General features: G+C 39.4%; 1 protein-coding gene across 2 annotated transcripts in view; it reads right to left on the bottom strand.

Annotated features, from left to right (window-relative positions):
• Positions 1–425: 425 nt before the first annotated feature.
• The window catches only part of frrs1b (ferric-chelate reductase 1b), a 57384-nt gene continuing 39386 nt past the window's right edge, over positions 426–18423 (bottom strand). Inside the window, exons 9-14 of one of the 2 annotated variants that reach the window (XM_063065029.1) lie at positions 10972–11058; positions 3382–3479; positions 3131–3189; positions 1703–1846; positions 1195–1256; positions 426–955 (exon numbers count right to left, since the gene is read on the bottom strand). In XM_063065029.1, coding sequence (XP_062921099.1) covers positions 713–955; positions 1195–1256; positions 1703–1846; positions 3131–3189; positions 3382–3479; positions 10972–11058 — 693 coding nt within the window. In that variant the 3' untranslated portion in view covers positions 426–712. Of the gene's footprint in view, positions 1039–1194; positions 1257–1702; positions 1847–3130; positions 3190–3381; positions 3480–10971; positions 11059–18423 lie in introns of both variants that reach the window. The other variant, XM_063065028.1, reaches the window with a different exon arrangement.

Raw genomic sequence — 18423 nt, 5'->3', positions numbered from 1 at the left:
TTTAATATTTCTACATTAATGATTGTATCTGGCAGCCTTTATCCTGTTTTGCAGTTTTGCTACCAAAAATTCATTGATATGTAGTGTTTATGTGTCTACAAATTCACTACAATGTTGGAAAGACTTGCGCTGCGGCATAATATTCTGAGAATCCGGTTTAAAAGATGCATACAGAAATGATGATGGTCTAAGAGAATTTTTTTCTCTGAATTGTGTATATCTTCAACTAACACTATAAAGTTAAAATACAATCACATCGATCAAACTAGAAAACACAGTTTCCATAATTCACAAATATTAAAATTCAACTCCTTGGACTAAGAATTAAAAATCAAGGTGGCATCATGAATGCAATACACACAGCAATAGATGTAAAAATTATCGATACAATTGTTCAAACTCAATATATACTAGTTCAAATTATGCTGAGTTGGAAAAGGAAACTTTTTTTAAAGTCCATTAAATTGCTAATTTAATAGGACAAGTTCACTTACAAAACAATTTTAAAAAACACATTGAATCACTATTAATTTGAGGTTACTTTTTAATAACATTACTTTTGATCCACATTACATTTATTATTATTTTGTAGACCAAGTGAACATCTGTATCTATTAAAAAATCCAAAACCACTAAAGTAATCCATAACTACAAACGTTGTAACTGCTTGCTATTCACACTTCATTCAAAGTCAGTTTCGCCGAATTCTGCCTTATTGCTTATTATTAACACTGTTAATCTTTAAATAATTCACACTCGTGCTATTTCCTAAATAGAAAGTAAAACAGTAAGTCTTTTGGTGCAGCATTTCAGTTCCCTGCTGATGGATCTTCAGTTCGGTGCATGACAAGCAGGAAAGCAGCAGTCTCGTCAGAAAAAGATCAGATGGCATCAGCAAAGACCGGTTCGATGGAGGCAAAAATGCAGGAGGCAGTGGAGTGACCGTCAAATAAGGCTAATTCCAACAAGTAATGTTATCAGAAATGTTAGGTTTCCACAGATGTAGATTGTTAATATCATCATTTTAAGCCTATGACCCTGTAATTGTAGGATTAAATATGAATTCAAATTGAAATTACTTTCCTGCTATGTTACAATATTTCTGCATTGTTACTTAAATGAAAGTCACTGAAAGAGTTATGTAATTCTGATGCTTCCAGCCATAATAAAAATCAAAAGCCAACATTGTGTTACCTGTGGATCAATCAATTCACTCGAATCCATTATCTCCATTTTATCCTCTTCTCGTTTCCGTGCTACGAAAAGATGAAATCAAAATTCATCTTCAGCAAGATCTAAGGTAACAGTGAAACTTCCATTTATACATTGTAAATCAAACTATAAGAGTGCTGGAAAATGTAAATCTTATTGCTGAGTAACATGTGATATTGAAGTCAACAATCACAGCATGGGCAAAGAGAGGTTTTAAGGAGCAGCTTAAAAGAAATCAGAGATTGAGAGCAGGAGTTTCAGTGCTTAGGTGTAAACTGCTGATGATACAACCATTATTCATCAGCATATGAAGCACTATGAAGAGATTACTGAGAAATATTTCCCCTGACGGTAGCATTAAATCAAATGTCTAGCAGTTTCATTACTTCTAAATTGTTGAGGTGGTTTGGAATCCCAGTGGTCTTACAAATTCTCACAGTAATGTAAGAAACATTAAAATTAACTACAAGTGATATAAACAAACCCTGACCTTTACTAGTAATTATGTAATTATGTGCTTCTAGAATTAGTTCTGTTGCCACATGCCAAATTATGAATCCAACCATTACTAATGTATCCCAAGGGTTATGGAGATCCAGGGCTGGTAGATCCATTCCAAGAAAGATCGATCCAACTGTGTGAAGATTAAATTAAATGTCAGCAATTCATTCTAGTCAGCAATTCCTAATGAATACCCAATAATGTAATAAAAGTAAAAACTGATATTACTTTCCACAATAACTCTGGTGAAATAATACAAGTTGGGCAGATGTCCACTGTGAAAGGATAATCCAAGCTATGGCCACTATGGAAGAATATCTGAAATTAAAAGATATCGTCTCCCATGAAGGCAAAAAACCATCACGTTCATTGGAATTGGTATGGTATGACCCTCCGTCAGTCAGGGTCGACCGTGGATGTTGTGCCCTAGCTGTCTAGATACACAAGCCAGGGCAGTACGATATGGAGAACAAGCTGCTGCCCATGTAGCAAGCTCCCCCTCTCCTCGCATCTGGTGAACCCAAAGGAATGGCAGAGACTGATACAGTTTGGTACCAGCAGTGTTACAGGAGTTGCCAGTCAGTATTGAATTCAATGTACTCCAGCTCTGGATTTTTCCCTCGGGTTTACTGTCAAAGCCTTCCCCATGAGTGGGTGTAGTTGCAAGGCAGCAGAGGCTTTAGATCAGAGGTTTTCTTCCCCATAGCTGACAAGCCCCATCTGCCCAAAGCAATGGATTGAAAGTCGCCAGTACTTCACCTTTGCTCCCTCTTCTGTTGGTAGAAATGGTTCCGCCAGGTTTAGTGGCTAAGCCACATGTGAAGGCCAGAATTGGACTTAGTTGGCGGAGGCTATTTGAGGCACACTCTGTTGGGAGCATCTTATATCAGTGGGAAATTGTCCCCATTACCACCCCCAGCTATAACAGCCTTAAGGAACCTCATTAGAATTATATAGTGTACAAATAACAGATAATACTTAGTGAAGGCATGGTCTTCTATTTTATTAAATTTTGTACAGATTTTCACTTGTACATTGTTACCATTTTAAAAGCATATATTCCCCCCCACACACCTCCTTGTGTATTCAATATGTTCTTTTTTCTATCCCTTTGAAGAACCCTTGCATTACTTACTAGTCAAGGTGCACAGGAAATTAATTCTGAAGGTGATCATTCATTGCAGATTGAAGGAGTCACAAGTTAACATAAGGTCCTGTATTCTGTAATTCTCATTGGAAGTTTCCATACTGTTTAATGAAAATCAGCTGAGAACCAGTTTTCAGAATTCCACCATGAGGCATGTCCATTGATTTAATAAATCCTTAGTCCTGCTGTAACTGGTCTGCATTTAAGCCCATTTTATCAAGATTTATTAGAAAGTCTTTATTAATTAAAAACATTTTTCTTTAAACTTACCCGCAATTATACGAGCAAAAGTGCCTGTAGTCCAATGAAACCAGTTAAAGAGATATCGCCTATAGATGATGAATATTAAAATAAACAAGTTGTAGAAGTTATAGTGATATGGCTTGCTATTTTAAAACATACTATATTCCCCATTGATCTTAGTTTAAGGTATTTTAACATTACATTGATTTCCTTTCTTATTATCAAAGGTTGTGTCAGAAGAGATTACAGGGAAGTATTACAATTACTGATAGACCTACCTGGGAGCATACGGATTGGGTCTGAGTATGGCCACAAGTGCCTGTAGAATCACCAGTGTAAGTATTATACAGCCAAAGTATGGATGAGCTCCGGCATTCTACAGGGAGATAGAAGTTCATGTACCCACATTACAAACAATAAACATACCAAATTATACAGAGCTCTTTCAAGAACTGAAGCTTATGGGTATTGAAACTACTTAAGAGAATTTAAATTAGTAAATGTAAAATGACTTGCATCCATTCATTGATTGTACATTTAGACATTCCTATACCTTACTATTATTGAAATAAGTAATGTCTGCAGAACAGTTTTCTTCTGTAACGTAAGTTGTTTTTCCACAATACATTGTTGTATTGATATTGGTACTGCTTTATGGTGGCTGGGTGGAGATATGTCTCTATCAAAAGACGTATAAGGTGCTCCCTCCCTCCACTAGCCTGCAGGTCACTCTTGGGCAAGATGTAGTACTTGCTTAGCCTCGTGATCAGGGTCATGTTAAGCTATGGAAGGAGGTAGTGGATGGTCATATGAACAGCTGGTGCATATCACAAATCCTGATTATATGACCACTGACATCAGGCAGAGAATCTACGAAGAGCATTAGTAATAGCTAAGGGCACTAGCTTTGTAAAGACACTGCCCAGAATAAGGGCAAACTATTTCTGTTGAAAAACTTGCCAAGAACAATCATGGTCATGGAGACCATGATCACCCACATCATCCAATATGACACACAATGGTGGTGATGGTTGGTTTATTACTGTCACATGTACCTAGATACAGTTCAAAGCTTGCATATAATATTCATACAAATCAAATTATTACAGTGGGCAACAAGGTAAATCAATAAAAATGCAGAATAAAGTGTAAAAGCTAAAGAGAAGTGCAGTTCAGATAAACAATAAATTGGCAAGATCATAATGTGGTAGGTTGTGAGGTTGAGTCCATATCTGGATGGCACAGGATATATACATCTCAAAGAGGAAGAAGTATTCTAAAGGAAAGATGACAAAACCATGGCTAACGAGAAGTCAATGCCAACATAAACGCCAAACAGAGGGCATGTAATAGAGCAAAAATTAGTGGGAAGCTTCTAAAAACCAACAAAAGGCAACTAAAAATGTCATCAAGAAGGTAAAGATGGCATAGCAAAGTAAGCTAGCCAATAATATTAAAGAGGATACCAAAAGTTTCTTAAGATGCATGAAGTGTTAAAGAGAGGCGAGAGTGGATAACAGACCACTGGAACCAATGCTGGAGAGGTAGGAATGGGAGGCAAGGAAATGGCAGACAAGCTGAATAAACATTTTGCATTAGTCTTCACTGTGAAAGACACTAGCAGTATGGTGGAAGTTCCAGGTGTCAGGGGGCATGAAGTGTATGAAGTTACCATAACTATAGAAAAGGTTCTTGGGAATCTGAAAGGTCTGAAGGTAAATAAGTCACCTGGACCAGATGGTGGACACTCCAGAGTTCTGAAAGGCGGCTGAAGAGATTGTGGAGGCATTAGTAATGATCTTACACAAATCACTAGCTTCTGGAATGGTTCTGGAAGACTGGAAAATTGCAAATGTAACTCCACTTCAAGAAGGGAGACAGGCAGAAGAAAGGAAGTTATACACCAGTTAGTCTGACCTCAGTGGTTGGGAAGATATTGGAGACAGTTTTTAAGTATGAGGTCTCAGGGTACTTGGAGTCATTGATAAAATAGGCTGTAGTCAGCATAGTTTCCTCAAGGGAAAATCTTGCCTGGCCAATCTGTTGAAATTCTTTTAAGAAATATCAAGCAAAATAGACAAAGGAGAATCAGTTGATATTGTGTACCTGGATTTTCAGAAGACCTTTGACAAGGTGCCACACATGAGGCTGTTTAGCAAGCTACAAGCCCATGGTATTACAAGAAAGATTCTAGCATGGATAAAGCAGTGGCTGGCTGGCTGGCAGGAGACAGAGTGGGAATAAAGGGAGCCTTTTCTGTCGAGCTGCCGGTGACTAGTGGTTTTCCACAGATGTCTGGTTTGGGACCAGTTCTTTTTACATTATGTCAATGATTTGGATGATGGTATTGATGGCATTATTGCTAAATTTGCAGATGATATGAAGATAGATGGAGGAGCAGGTAGCTTTGAGGAAGTAGAGAGCCTACAGAAGGACTTAGACAGATTAGCAGAGGGGGAAAGAAACGGCAGATGGAATAGTGTCAGGAAGTGTATGGTCATGCAACTAGGCAGAAAAAATGAAACTGTTGACTATTTTCCAAATGGAGCGAAAATATAAAACGCTGAGATGCAAAGGGACTTATGGGTCCTTGTGCAGGTTAATTTGCAGGTTGAGCCTTTGGTGAGGAAGGCAGTACAACATTAGCATTCATTTAAAGGGGATTAGAATATAAAAGTAAGGATGTAATGTTGAGACTTTATAAAGCACCGGTGAGGTCTCACTTGAAGTATTGTGAGCAGTTTTGGGCTCCTTATCCTAGAAAGAATGTGCTGAAACTGGAGAGGGTTCAAAGGAGATTCACAAGATTGATTCCAGGATTGAAGGCTTGTCATATGAAGAGCATTTGATGGCTCTGGGCCTGTATTCACAAGAATTCAGAAGAATGAGGGATGACCTCATTGAAACTTATTGAATGGTGAAAGGCCTTGATAGAGTGGATGTGGAGAGGATGTTTCCTATGGTGGGAGAATCTAAGACCAGAGGATACAGCCTCAGAATAGAGGGGCATCCTTTTAGAACAGGGATGATGAGAAATTTGTTTAGACAAAGAGTGGTGACTCTGTGGAATTCTTTGCCACAGGCAGCTGTGGAGGCCAAGTCTTTATTTATATTTAAGTCAGAGGTTGATAGATTCTTGAATGGTCAGGGCATGAATGGATACAGGAGAAGGCAGGAGATCGGGGATGAGAGGGAAATTGGATCAGACACGATGAAATCGCAGAACAGACTTGATGGGCCCAATGGCCAAATTCTGCTCCTATTTCTTATGGTCTTATGGTCTTATACAAGAGGTCCATTGAAGAGTCTTGTAACAGTGGAGTAGAAGCTGTCCTGGAGCCTTGGGGTATGTGCTTTTAAGCTTTTGTATCTTCTGCCCAATGGGAGAGCGAAGAAAAGAGAACATCCTTGGTGGGCGGGCAGAGACGTATACACAGTTTTTTAAAATGAGTTTTCTAACTCAAAGTATTTATATCGGATCATACAAAGTTAATTTGTTCACATTAAGTAATGGTCCTGGACTGTGCTATTTAGTACCAAAATGACAGTGCGAAAGGATGAACAGAAGAGGTCAGAGAAGGCAAGTAAACTGGATGAATGTGATGGAGTAACAAGGGACTGCAGATGCTGAAAGTCAAGCAAAAACCAGATGTTGGAGGAACTCAGTGAGTCAGGCAGCATCTGTGGAGGGAAATAGACCATTGAAATTTCATTCCTCCCACATCTTAAATTTTGAATGAATGTGATCATAGACTGAGCACTAGCACCCAGTTGCCTTGCCTTCATTATATTCTACCAGGCAAATGTTAGGTATGATTACCACATGGGTGTCACATGAGCTACTAATTGTTTTCAGCTGTTTATTACTATTTGAGTTTGTCATTCCTCTTTGCCAGGGCAATATGGTCTTTGGTTTGGAGAAATGTTCACCTTAGAAACTTGACACATTACAGCTAAGAATTATCTTTTTGCAAACCTTTGCCCTGAAACTCCTACTTCTTGTCCCGTTTTCTCTTTAACACAATTTGGGTTTGGTTCCAGGGCAACAACAGTTTGATGGTGGATCAGTCATGTCATCACTGAGGAATGGGAATTGTATCAGCAATATTTCAAAAGTCAATTGTTACTGAACTAAATATAAAATATCATAGCTAAAATAAAATTGTTGCTACAGTATTGATTCTTCCTAATAATATAAAGCTTATTTACAACAACTGAATCAGGCTCTAGAGTATTGAGTGTTGCCCAACGAGCTAATTCCATCTACCTGCAGCTTCCTAAACCTCTCTTACCCGTGTACTTTCTAGATGTCTTTTAAATGTTGATAATGAATCTACCTCAATCACTATTTCCGGCAGCTAATTCCTGATACTGACCATTCTTTGCATGAAGTACCATTCCGCTAAAGGGTGTCCCTGATGTCTCTTAAATCTCTTGCCTCTGATCTTAAACCTACTGCATGCCATCTTGCTTTATGCACTCCCTCCCTGGGAAAAAGACTGATTATGCCAATCTGTCTTAATCAGCCTTTCTATACCTGTCATGATTGTATATACCTCTATCACATCACTCCTTTATCTCCTGTATTCTAGGGAATAAAGTCCTTGATCATGAAGCATCTTTTTGTTACTCAGGCACACAGGTTGAGGTAACATTCTAAGAAATATTTTCTGAATTCTCTCTAATTTAATAACATCATTTCCATAACAAGGTGACAAAACCGTACTTAATACTCCACATGCAGCCTCACCAATCTCCTAGTGTATATAAGTGCAACATAACTTCCCAAATCCAATACTCAATGCCCAGACTGATGAAAGTCTGTATTCCAAATGCTTTCTTCACCACCCTATCTACCTGTGACACTACTCTCAGCAAAATATGCACTTGTACTCCTTGGTTCCTCTGTCCCTAATGTTCCCAGGGTCCTATCATGATTTTCTCTCCATAGGCAATACTTCACATTTACAAGGATTGAAAGCCAAACACCAAGCTGATACAATACCCCTGTAATTTTTCTTAACCTTCAACACCATCTAAAACACCACCTAACTTAATATCATCTGCAAACTTACTAACCATGATTTGTACATTCATGTCCAAATCAATTATATAAATTAAAAACAACAAATTCCCAGTACCGACTCATGTGGCACACCTCTGGACACCAGCCTCCAGTAGGTGAAAAAATCCTTGACCATCACCTTTTGTTTCCTACCACTGAGTCAATTATGAATCCAATCTGTGATTCCACCCCCAAATCCCATGTGATCTCAGCTTCCAGACTAGCCTGCATTAAGGGATCTCATTGACAGCCTTGCTACAGTCCATGCAGACAACATCCATGACCCTACCCTCACCTACCTTCTTAGTTACCTGCTTGAAGCACTCTGAGAGATCTATTAGGCACAACTTCCCATGCACAAAGCCATGCTGATTGTCCTAAATCAAACCCTATCTCTCCAAATGCTGGAGATCCTGTCCCTGAAAATTTCCTGCAGATGTTTACCGACTGCCAGTGTCAGATTCACTGATCTGTAGTTTCTGCTACCCTCTTCAACAATCGTGCCATATTATCTAGTCTCCAGTCCTGCAAAATTTCACCTCTGACCAGAGAAAGAACAGAAATCTCTGCACAGGCTTCCACAATTTTTATTTATTTATTTATTATTTGTAGATACAGCACAGTAACAGGTCCTTCTGGCCCAACAAGCCTGCGCTGCTCAATTACACCCGTGTGACCAGTTAAGCTACTAACTCCTATGTCATTGGAACTGGGGAAGAAACTGGAGCACCTGGAAGAAACCTATGTGGTCGTGGGGAGAACATACAAACTACTTACAAGTAGAATTGGGAAATGAACCCAGGACACAGGCACTGTAATAGTGGATATCAGGGAACTCTGAATTTGGAGTTGCTAGATCTCTCATCTAAGGCCTAGTTGCCCTTGGTTGGCTGAGTTGAACTCAGATCATTGGTGCTGTAACCTCAACTATATCATGCCAGCTCTTTTAACAATTTATCTCTAACTTCCAATCAGGTTTGAGAATGCACTGGGTCAGGCCCTGGAGATTTAGACACCTTTATGTACTTTAGGGCTTCTAATACCTCCTCCCTGATAATTTGTATGTGCCTTAAGCCAAAACCACTCATTTGCTCCATTTCCTTACCTCCCATAATTTCCTCCACAGCATAAACTGAAGAGAAATATTTATTGAAAGCCTCACCCATTTCCTTTTGGACGATTTGATATTTAAGGGAACTTATCCTCTCCCTAGCCACCCTTTTTACTTCTTAATTACCTGTAGAATATCCCGGGATTTTGCATCAACTTGCCTGCCAGGTCTTTCTCGTATTCTCTTTTTGCCTTCTTAACCTCCCTTATAAGTGCACTCCTACTCTTCTTGTCATCAGCAAGAAATTCACTAGTTCTCAATTGCTTATGTGCAGTGCATGCTTCTTTTTCTTAACCAGAGTCTCAACATCCCTTGTCAATCAGCCTTGTCTTTCACTCTCACAAGATCATGCAGGCCCTGAATTCTTGACACAAGATCCAAGCTCTTAGATCCCTGCCCCCTTCACCAGTTCCTCAGCCACACATTCATCTGAGCTGTCTTTTTTTATTTCTTTCTTTACTAGTATATGGCACTGGGAATAATCTAGAGATTACTACCCTTAAGGTGCTTTACTTTATTGAAAGTGAAACACAATCACCACGTGAAATTCAGTGAGACTAGCATTTTACAGATTGCTTCAATTGCTCCTTTCGTAAAGATTCCCATAAATTCTCTTAATGAAACTTATGTGACTTCACTGAACACTGCAATGGTATTTGCTTAGTGAGGTCACAGAATTCTCTATATTCCATGGACGATATTGGGCAAGACTAAAGTAGAGATGTCCGCTACTAATATCCGAAGCATGCTTTAGAGATTTTCTACACACATAAAATGGGCATAATATCACTGTTATTTTGTCCATGGTAATATTGGCTTGCCCTGAGTCAGCCAAACTATATTGGTTCTTAGGAAAAGATGTCCAAGATTGCTTGCACAATAAGATAAGAAGCCTGTCTGCAAAGGACAATACCTTATTGCAATTTCCAGAGCTGTGATCCCAGATGTTTAGGCCTTGGTCCACAATCCATTCCTGACTCTAGGCACCAAGCCCTTAGCATGTCCTCTAACCCCAACCCAGCCTTTGATCTCCTTTCCCCACAGCAGCCAGACCCCAACTATTTACAATCATTGGCTGGGTCTACCACATAAATCCTTAATCAAAACAAGACAAATGTTGGCCTTCTGTGGGTTCATTCAAGCAATTAGGTGAAAATATTCCTGGTCACTTCTACTTTGGAGAGATAGCAAATGATATACTAGTGCAAGGAATCAATGGCTTTAGACAAGGGAGGATTGAGGGCTACATTAGGAAAACAGAGTACCAAGCCAGAAGTTCAAATCAGAACAATACATCTGTATAAAGTCCGAACCATAAAATAAATCAACTAGATGGATATACTTAAAACTAAAGAGCTAATAAGAATTAAAAAACTCTGATTCCTATCTCGACACCCTGTCTCCTCCTCTCCTTAAAAAAATTCTCTTTGGCATCTGCCCAGATATCTCCTGATGTGATATATACCACACTTATCTCCTTTACCACATTAAAACATAACTTTAGAGCATGCAAAATAGAGCTTCTATGTGTGTGTAAGTGTACAAAGGCATAGAAAATATTGGTATGTTCATGGACTTGTAATGAACAATTGACTGAATTATGACTGTTCATGCATTATGCTAGTTTAGCATCGAAAAGTAAAGAAAAATACTATTTTCCACTTACTACCAAAACAGTAAATGCCGACTTACCTGGTTCCAGCCTCCTCTGTAAATAAAAGGAAGAATAAAACCAATGCAGGTAAACAATACTGTGGTCATCATCAGAATGCTGTGCACCTAAAACAAGACAGGATACTGAAACGATAATGGAGCACATGCACTTTAAAAACAATGACTCTAGATTAATTCCCTCACTGTCTAAGTGCACAGCTGTGTGTCCAGAACATGGTGTATGGTATCAACAATTATATGCAACACAATGAAATGTCAACACCTGAACAGTCAATATATCTCACTATTCTGTATACAGTGATATATATGCATTTTGAATGCACTAATGATACAACCCAAATCAGTAAACCTTTTGTTCTTATCAATGAGACTCATTTTACTGGGAAACTCAAACTAGTGGAAATAGGATTAGGTATAAAATGTTTTTTTTTAAAAACTGTTGCTCAGGTATTGATTCCTCTTTAATAAGCTTTGTTACAAAAAATAATAATTTTTATTAAGAGTAAATCACTTTATGAAACAGGGAGACAAGCATTTTACAGATTGATTAAATTGCTGCAGTCTATTGAGAAATTCAACTTGATGGATCAAGTTCTTAGACCCAGAACCATTGTCATATTTGATAACATTATGAATTGATACACAGTAGGGAGATGCTTGGCTTTTCAAGGGCTAAAACTTTCAGGATAAAGAACAAGGTATGAGTTCAATGGATACTATTAATTGCGACACATCAGCGCCGTGCATTTTGGCTCATTTAAGTGGCTGATCCAATTAGCTGAAGTTTCATGGAAATAATTAAAAGCTATAAAAAAACTAGTTTACTGAGTAACATTTTATGTATTTTAATTTTAAAAAGAACCAATTAGAACATTATCAATACCTCTACAGTATTATAAATCTGTGCATTAATTCCTAATAGTTATCCACTGAAGATTTCATCCAACATGCTCTTTTGATTGACTGCAAATGAACAAAGTCAGTGTACACACCGAGTATATATAATGGAATCTCTTCATAAAATGCTTTAGATAATTGCAGATTGTATCCTCTGAATCTTAATTTTCATTGTAACATTCAAGATGATTGTCAACATCTTCAAATTCTTTGCAGTTCTTAACTTGTTCAAGCAGTGAAACTATTTCATTTCCACTTCCGGATGTTTCTGACATCTCTAAGCCAGAAGGCTTGAAACCATGGTGAACAAAACAATTCCAAATCACTGCTTTTTGAACCAAAACTACACTCTGATTCTATTTAAAAACTGATCACTCTAAGCACGGCGTGGTGTCTAATGGCCATGTAAATGCATGCGACTGATGCTAGATAGAAACTATTTGGCAACAGGATCTTGTCCCAATTAAATGGCATATTGTCCCAAATAAATGAAGGAAATCCCAGCCTTTTTCTTGATTTTTAGTTTTTGTTACTTTAGACGTCCCAAATAAACGGCTGTTGAATTAACTGATGGCCCAATTAACCAGACTCCACTGTATTCTGAATCTTTGGGATTCTCCTCTGCAAATGGCTCATGATTCTCCTCAGGTTACAGCAGGGTTCCATTTCTGAGAACTATTCATAACCCAGAATGTTTGCAAGTCAAATGGCAGAGGCTGCCTGAAGAGATGGGTTATCCCACAGGAATGGATAATCTGGAGAAGCAGTTTAAGTCTTGCTTTGCCATTCATAATAGCTAACATTAACACATATAGCCTGAGCCAATCTCAGACTAATGACTAAATTCTTTTAAATCCATACTGCCTGTCTGCGTGTATTTATAGGCAAGATACAAATCAGGTGTACTAAACCTGTATGGAGCCAGACAGAATGAAATCAAGACTGAAACTGATAGTATTTTAGACACTTAGAGAAATATTTTCAGGATCATACTGGAAATAAAAGTAACGAAGGCTTGGGTATAATCTTATTGAACAGCAAAGTCAAACTCTGAGCCCCTACTTCTCTAGCCTGAAAGAATTATGATAGAAAACTGTATTATATTTCTGAAAACTGTAAAAGCATAACCACAAGGTGGCACTGCCTGCTGCATTATCATGATCATTCGAGAGAATTCAGCAATTTGAATTCTGGGCTTATTGCTGAATTTGTATTGGGTTTGACACATGCAATTAACATTAAAACTCAGGTTATGTGAATGTAGACCCCAATCATAAGACCAGAAGACACAGGAGCAAGTTAGGTCATTCGGCCCATCAAGTCCTCTCTGCCATTCATCACAGCTGATTTATTATCCCTCTCAACCCCAATCTCCTGCATTCTCCCCATAATTTTTGACACCCTAACTAATCAAGCACCTATCAACCTACAGTTGAAATATACTCAATTACTTGGCCTCCATAGCTGCCTGTGGGAATGAAATCTACAGATTCTCATCTGTTCTAAATGGCTGTCCCTCTAGCCTGAGGCTGTGTCATCTCATCCTAGACTCATTCATTACAGGAAACATCCTCCCGTGACAAACATCCATTCAATCCAGAACTTTTAATATTTGATAGATTTCAATGAGATAGCCCCTCATTCTTCTAAACTCCAGCAAATACAGGCCCAGAGCCATCAAACACTCCTCATACATTAACCCTTTCATTCTCAAAATCATTCTCATGAATCTCCTCTGGACCTGCTCCAATGTCAGCACATTTTTTTCTTAGATATTGGGCTGAAAACTGCTCACAGTACTCCAAGTGTTCAAGGTGCAGTCTGATCAATGCCTTATAAAGCCTCAGCATTACATCCTTTCTCTTCTATTCTGGTCCTCTTAAAATGAATGTTAACATTGAATTTAGATTAGATTAGACTAGATTCAACTTTATTGTCATTGTGCCGAGTACAGATACAAAGCCAATGAAATGCAGTTAGCATCTGACCAGAGATGCAAAGAATAGTGTTATTTACAAAATAACTGTGAATAAAAAGTAAGTGCTACAGCACACAAATATAAAAGTACTGAGACAGTACAATATGGATGCAATACTGCTCAGCGCTGTGATGTGAGGTTCAGCAGGGTCACAGCCTCAGGGAAGAAGCTCTCCCTGTGCCCACTGGTGTGGGAGCAGAGGCTCCTGTAGCGCCTACCGGATGGGAGGAGAGTAAAAAGTCCATGGTTAGGGTGAGATGCATCCTTGATAATGCTTTTCGCCCTGCCCAGGCAGCGTTTATGGTAGATGTTCTCAATGGTGGGAAATTGGGTGCCGATAATCCGCTGGGCAGTTTTCACCACACGCTGGAGAGCTTTGTGGTCCAATACGGGACAATTGCCATACCACACTGAGATGCAGTTGGTGAGCATGCTCTCAATGGTACAGTGGTAAAAGTCCGTCAGTATCCTGGGACAGAGGTGAGCTTTCTTGATGCTCCGCAGGAAATAAAGATGCTGTTGTGCCTTTTTGATTCTTACTACCTACTCAATCTGCAAGTTAATCTTTACGAATCCTGCACAAGGACTTCCACATCCCTTTGCACCTCTGAATTTTGAATTTTCTCCCCACTTAGAAAATAGTCTTCACCTTTATTCCCTCTACCAAAGTGCATGACCAGACACTTTTGGACACTATATTCCATCTGGCTCTTCTTTGCCCATTCTCACTCTGTCTCAGTCCTTCAGCAGACTCCCTTCTTCCTCAATACTACAGGCCACTTGACCTATCTTTGTATGGTCCACAATCTCGGCCACAAAGCCATCAATTCAGTCACCAAAATCATTGACAAATAACGTGAAAAGTAGTGGTCCCAACACCATCCATATCAGAACACCACTAGTCACTAGCAGCCAACTAGAAAAGACCCCCTTTTTCCCCCACTCTATCCATCCTGCCAGTCAGCCAATCTTCTATCCATGCAAGTATCTTTCCCGTAATACCTTGGGTTCTTATCTTGCTAAGCAATCTCATGTGTGGTACCTTGCCAAATGCCCTTCTGAAAATCCAAGTAAACAACATCCACCGACTCTCCTGTATCTATCTTGCCTGTTACTTCCTTAAAGAATTCCAATAGATTTGTCAGGCAATATTTTCCCTTACGAAACTTTGACCTATTTTATCATGCAGCTCCATGTAGTCTGAAACCTCATCCTTGATAGAGGAATCCAACATCTTCCCAACCATTGAGGTCAGACTAACTGGCCTATAGTTTCCTTTCTTCTGCCTCTCTCCCTTCTTAAAGAGTGGAGTGACATTTGCAATTTTCCAGTCCTCCAGAACCATGCCAGAATCTATTGATTCTTGAAAGATCATTACTAATACCTCCACAATCTCTTCAGCCACCTCTTTAAGAACACAGGGGTATAGTTCATCTGGTCCAGGTGACATATGTACATTGAGACCCTTCATCTTCCCAAGCACCTTCTCCTTAATAATAGCAATAATGCTCACTTCTGCCCCCTAACATTCTTGAATTTCTGTCATACTGTTAGTGTCTTCCACAGTGAAGACTGCACAAAATACTTATTAATTTCATCTGCCATTTGTTTGTCCCCCATTACTACTTTTCCAATGTCATTTTCCAATGGTCCAATATCCACTCTCACAAACAAAAGGAATTCTGCAGATGCTGGAAATTCAAGCAACATACATCAAAGTTGCTGGTGAACGCAGCAGGCCAAGCAGCATCTATAGGAAGAGGTGCAGTCGACGTTTCAGGCCGAGACCCTTCGTCAGGACTAACTGAAGGAAGAGTGAGTAAGGGATTTGAGCAGTGAGAGATGGTTTCACTGAACTCCCGTCGAAGAGCGGATCTAAACTTCTTTGGTGTAGGCATCACCGGAAGAGGCTTCACAGTAGTGAATTTAAACGCAAACAACAGGAATTCTGCAGATGCTGGAAATTCATCCACTCTCACCTCACTTTTACTCTTTATATATTTGAAAAAAAAAAATTGGTATCCTCTTTTAAATTTGATGCACTATCAATTACTCCAAAAGACTGGAAGTAGAGTACTGAAAAGGATTTTATTAACAGTAAATGGACCAACGTCCATGCTGAGTATCTGTTTTGGACTGAGGGAGGAGCAATGACAAAATCACCTTTATTCAGGGATCTGTGGGAGGAGCCACAGGAGCAGTCAGCAGAGGGGCGTGTCCAGACAGGTAACACAGTTACAACATATATATATATATGGTTTACCACAATATTATTGGCTAGCTTCCCTTCATATTTCATGTTTTCTCTCCCTATGGCTTTTTAGTTGCCTTCTGTTAGTTTTTAAAAGCTTCCCAATCATAACTTCTCAAGGATTTTTTTGCTATTTTGTATGCCTTCTCCTTTGCTTTTCTGCTGTTTTTGATTTTCCTTGTCAGCCACAGTTGCCTCATGCTCCCTTTACTTCTTCATCCTTGGGACATATCTATCCTGCATCTTCTGAATTGTCTCCATAAACTCCAGCCTTTGTTGTTCTGCCATTATCCCTGCTAGTGTCCCCTTCCATTCAACCTTGGCCAGCTCATCTGTCATGCCTCTGTAATTCTTTTCATCCCACTGTAATAATGATATATCTGACTTTATCATCTCCCTCTCAAACTGCAGGGTGAATTCTGTCATATTATGATTGCTGCTTCATGTTATGTTTCTATGCTTCTTTGCCAGAACATCTTTGCCAGGGCAATATGGTCTTTGGCTTGGAGAAATGTTTACATTAGAAACTTGACACATTACAGCTAAAACTTATCTTTTTGCAAACCTTTGCCCTGAATCTCCTCCTACTTGTTTCATTTTCTCTTTAACACAAGTTGGGTTTGGTTCCAGGGCAACAGCAGTTTGATGGTAGATCAGTCATGTCATCACTCAACATGTATTGGACTGAGCTATTTTATCAGATTACGACTGCTGAGGGATTGGAGCAGGGAGCAGAGATTCAGATTTTTGGATCATTCGGACCTCTTTTGGGGCAGGTGTGACCTGTACAAAAAGGACAGGTGGCACTTGAATCCAAGGGGGACCAATATACTGGCAGGAAGGTTTGCTATGGCTATTTGGGGCGAGTTTAAACTAGAATTGCTGGTGGGAGTGGGAACCAAACTGAAGAGACAGAGGAAAGGGCGGTTGGCTCACAAATAGAGAAAGCCTGTAGACAGTGTGAGAGAGAGGAAAGGCAGGTGATAGAGAAGGGATATGCTCAGAATGATGGTTTGAGATGTGCCTATTTTAGTGCAAGAAGCATCATGAACAAAGCGTTTGAGCTTAGAGCATGGATCAGTACTTGGAGCTATGATGTTGTGGTCATTACAGAGATTTGGATGGCTCAAGGGCAGGAATGGCTACTTAGAGTGCCAAGCTTTAGATGTTTCCGAAAGGACAGGGAAGGAGGCAAAAGGGGTGGGGGCATGGTACAGCTGATCAGATATAGTGTCATGGCTGCAGAAAAGGAGGGAGTCATGAAGGGATTGTCTATGGAGTCACTCAGTGTGGAAGTTAGGAACAGGTAGGGGTCAATAACTTTACTGGGTGTTTTTTATACATCACCCAATAGTAACAGAAACATCAAGGAGCCGATAGGGAGACAGATTCTGGAAAGGTCTAATAATAACAGGGTTATCATGGTGGGAGATTTTAATTTCACTAAAATTGATTGGTATCTTCCTAGAGTAAGGGGTTTAGATGGGTCGAAGCTTGTTATGTGTGTTCAGGAAGGTTCCCTGACACAATATGTAGATAAGCCTACAAGAGGAGAGGCTGTACTTGATCTGGTATTAGGAAATGAACATGGTCAGGTGTCAGGTCTCTCAGTGGGAGAGCATTTTGGAGATAGTGATCATAATTCTATCTCCTTTATCATAGCATTGGAGAGGGATAGGAACAGACAAGTTAGGAAAGCGTTTAATTGGAGTAAGGGGAAATATGAAACTATTAGGCAGGAACTTGGAAGCATAAATTGGTAACGGATGTTCTTGGGGAAATGTACAGCAGAAAAGTGGCAATGGTTGTATCATCAGCAAATTTATAGATGGTATTTGAGCTATGCCTAGCCACACAATCATGGGTATAGAGAGAGTAGAGCAGTGGGCTAAGCACACACCCCTGAGGTGCACCAGTGTTGATCAGCAGTGACGAGGAGATGTTATCACCAATCTATACAGATTGAAGTCTTCCAGTTAGGAAATCGAGGATCCAATTGCAGAGGGAGGTACAGAGGCCCAGGTTCTGTAAATTATCAACCAAGATGGTGTTAAGTGCTGAGTTATAGTCGATGAACAGCATCCTGACATAGGTGTTGAGATTTATAAAAAGAACAGATCATCTAAACCTTAATTTTACACACTTCCATGAATCGGTAGGGTGCTTCTTTTCAGCTGCTTGCTTGCATGCTAAACAATCAAACTCTACATCTTAGAATCAAATATTATCATGGAAAGTCTACAGTGCAAGGTTTGCTGCAGGTGCACAGATAGGAGTGGTGAAATACTGACACTTTCAAAACTCTCAGCTGTTCACGTGTGTTGCAAACTTTCTTATTTCACTT

Source organism: Mobula hypostoma, chromosome 12 (assembly GCF_963921235.1).
Source record: "Mobula hypostoma chromosome 12, sMobHyp1.1, whole genome shotgun sequence".
In the NCBI taxonomy this organism is placed as follows: domain Eukaryota; kingdom Metazoa; phylum Chordata; class Chondrichthyes; order Myliobatiformes; family Myliobatidae; genus Mobula; species Mobula hypostoma.
The sequence above is the reverse complement of the archived record's forward strand: the minus strand, read 5'-3'. Positions and strand labels throughout refer to the sequence as shown.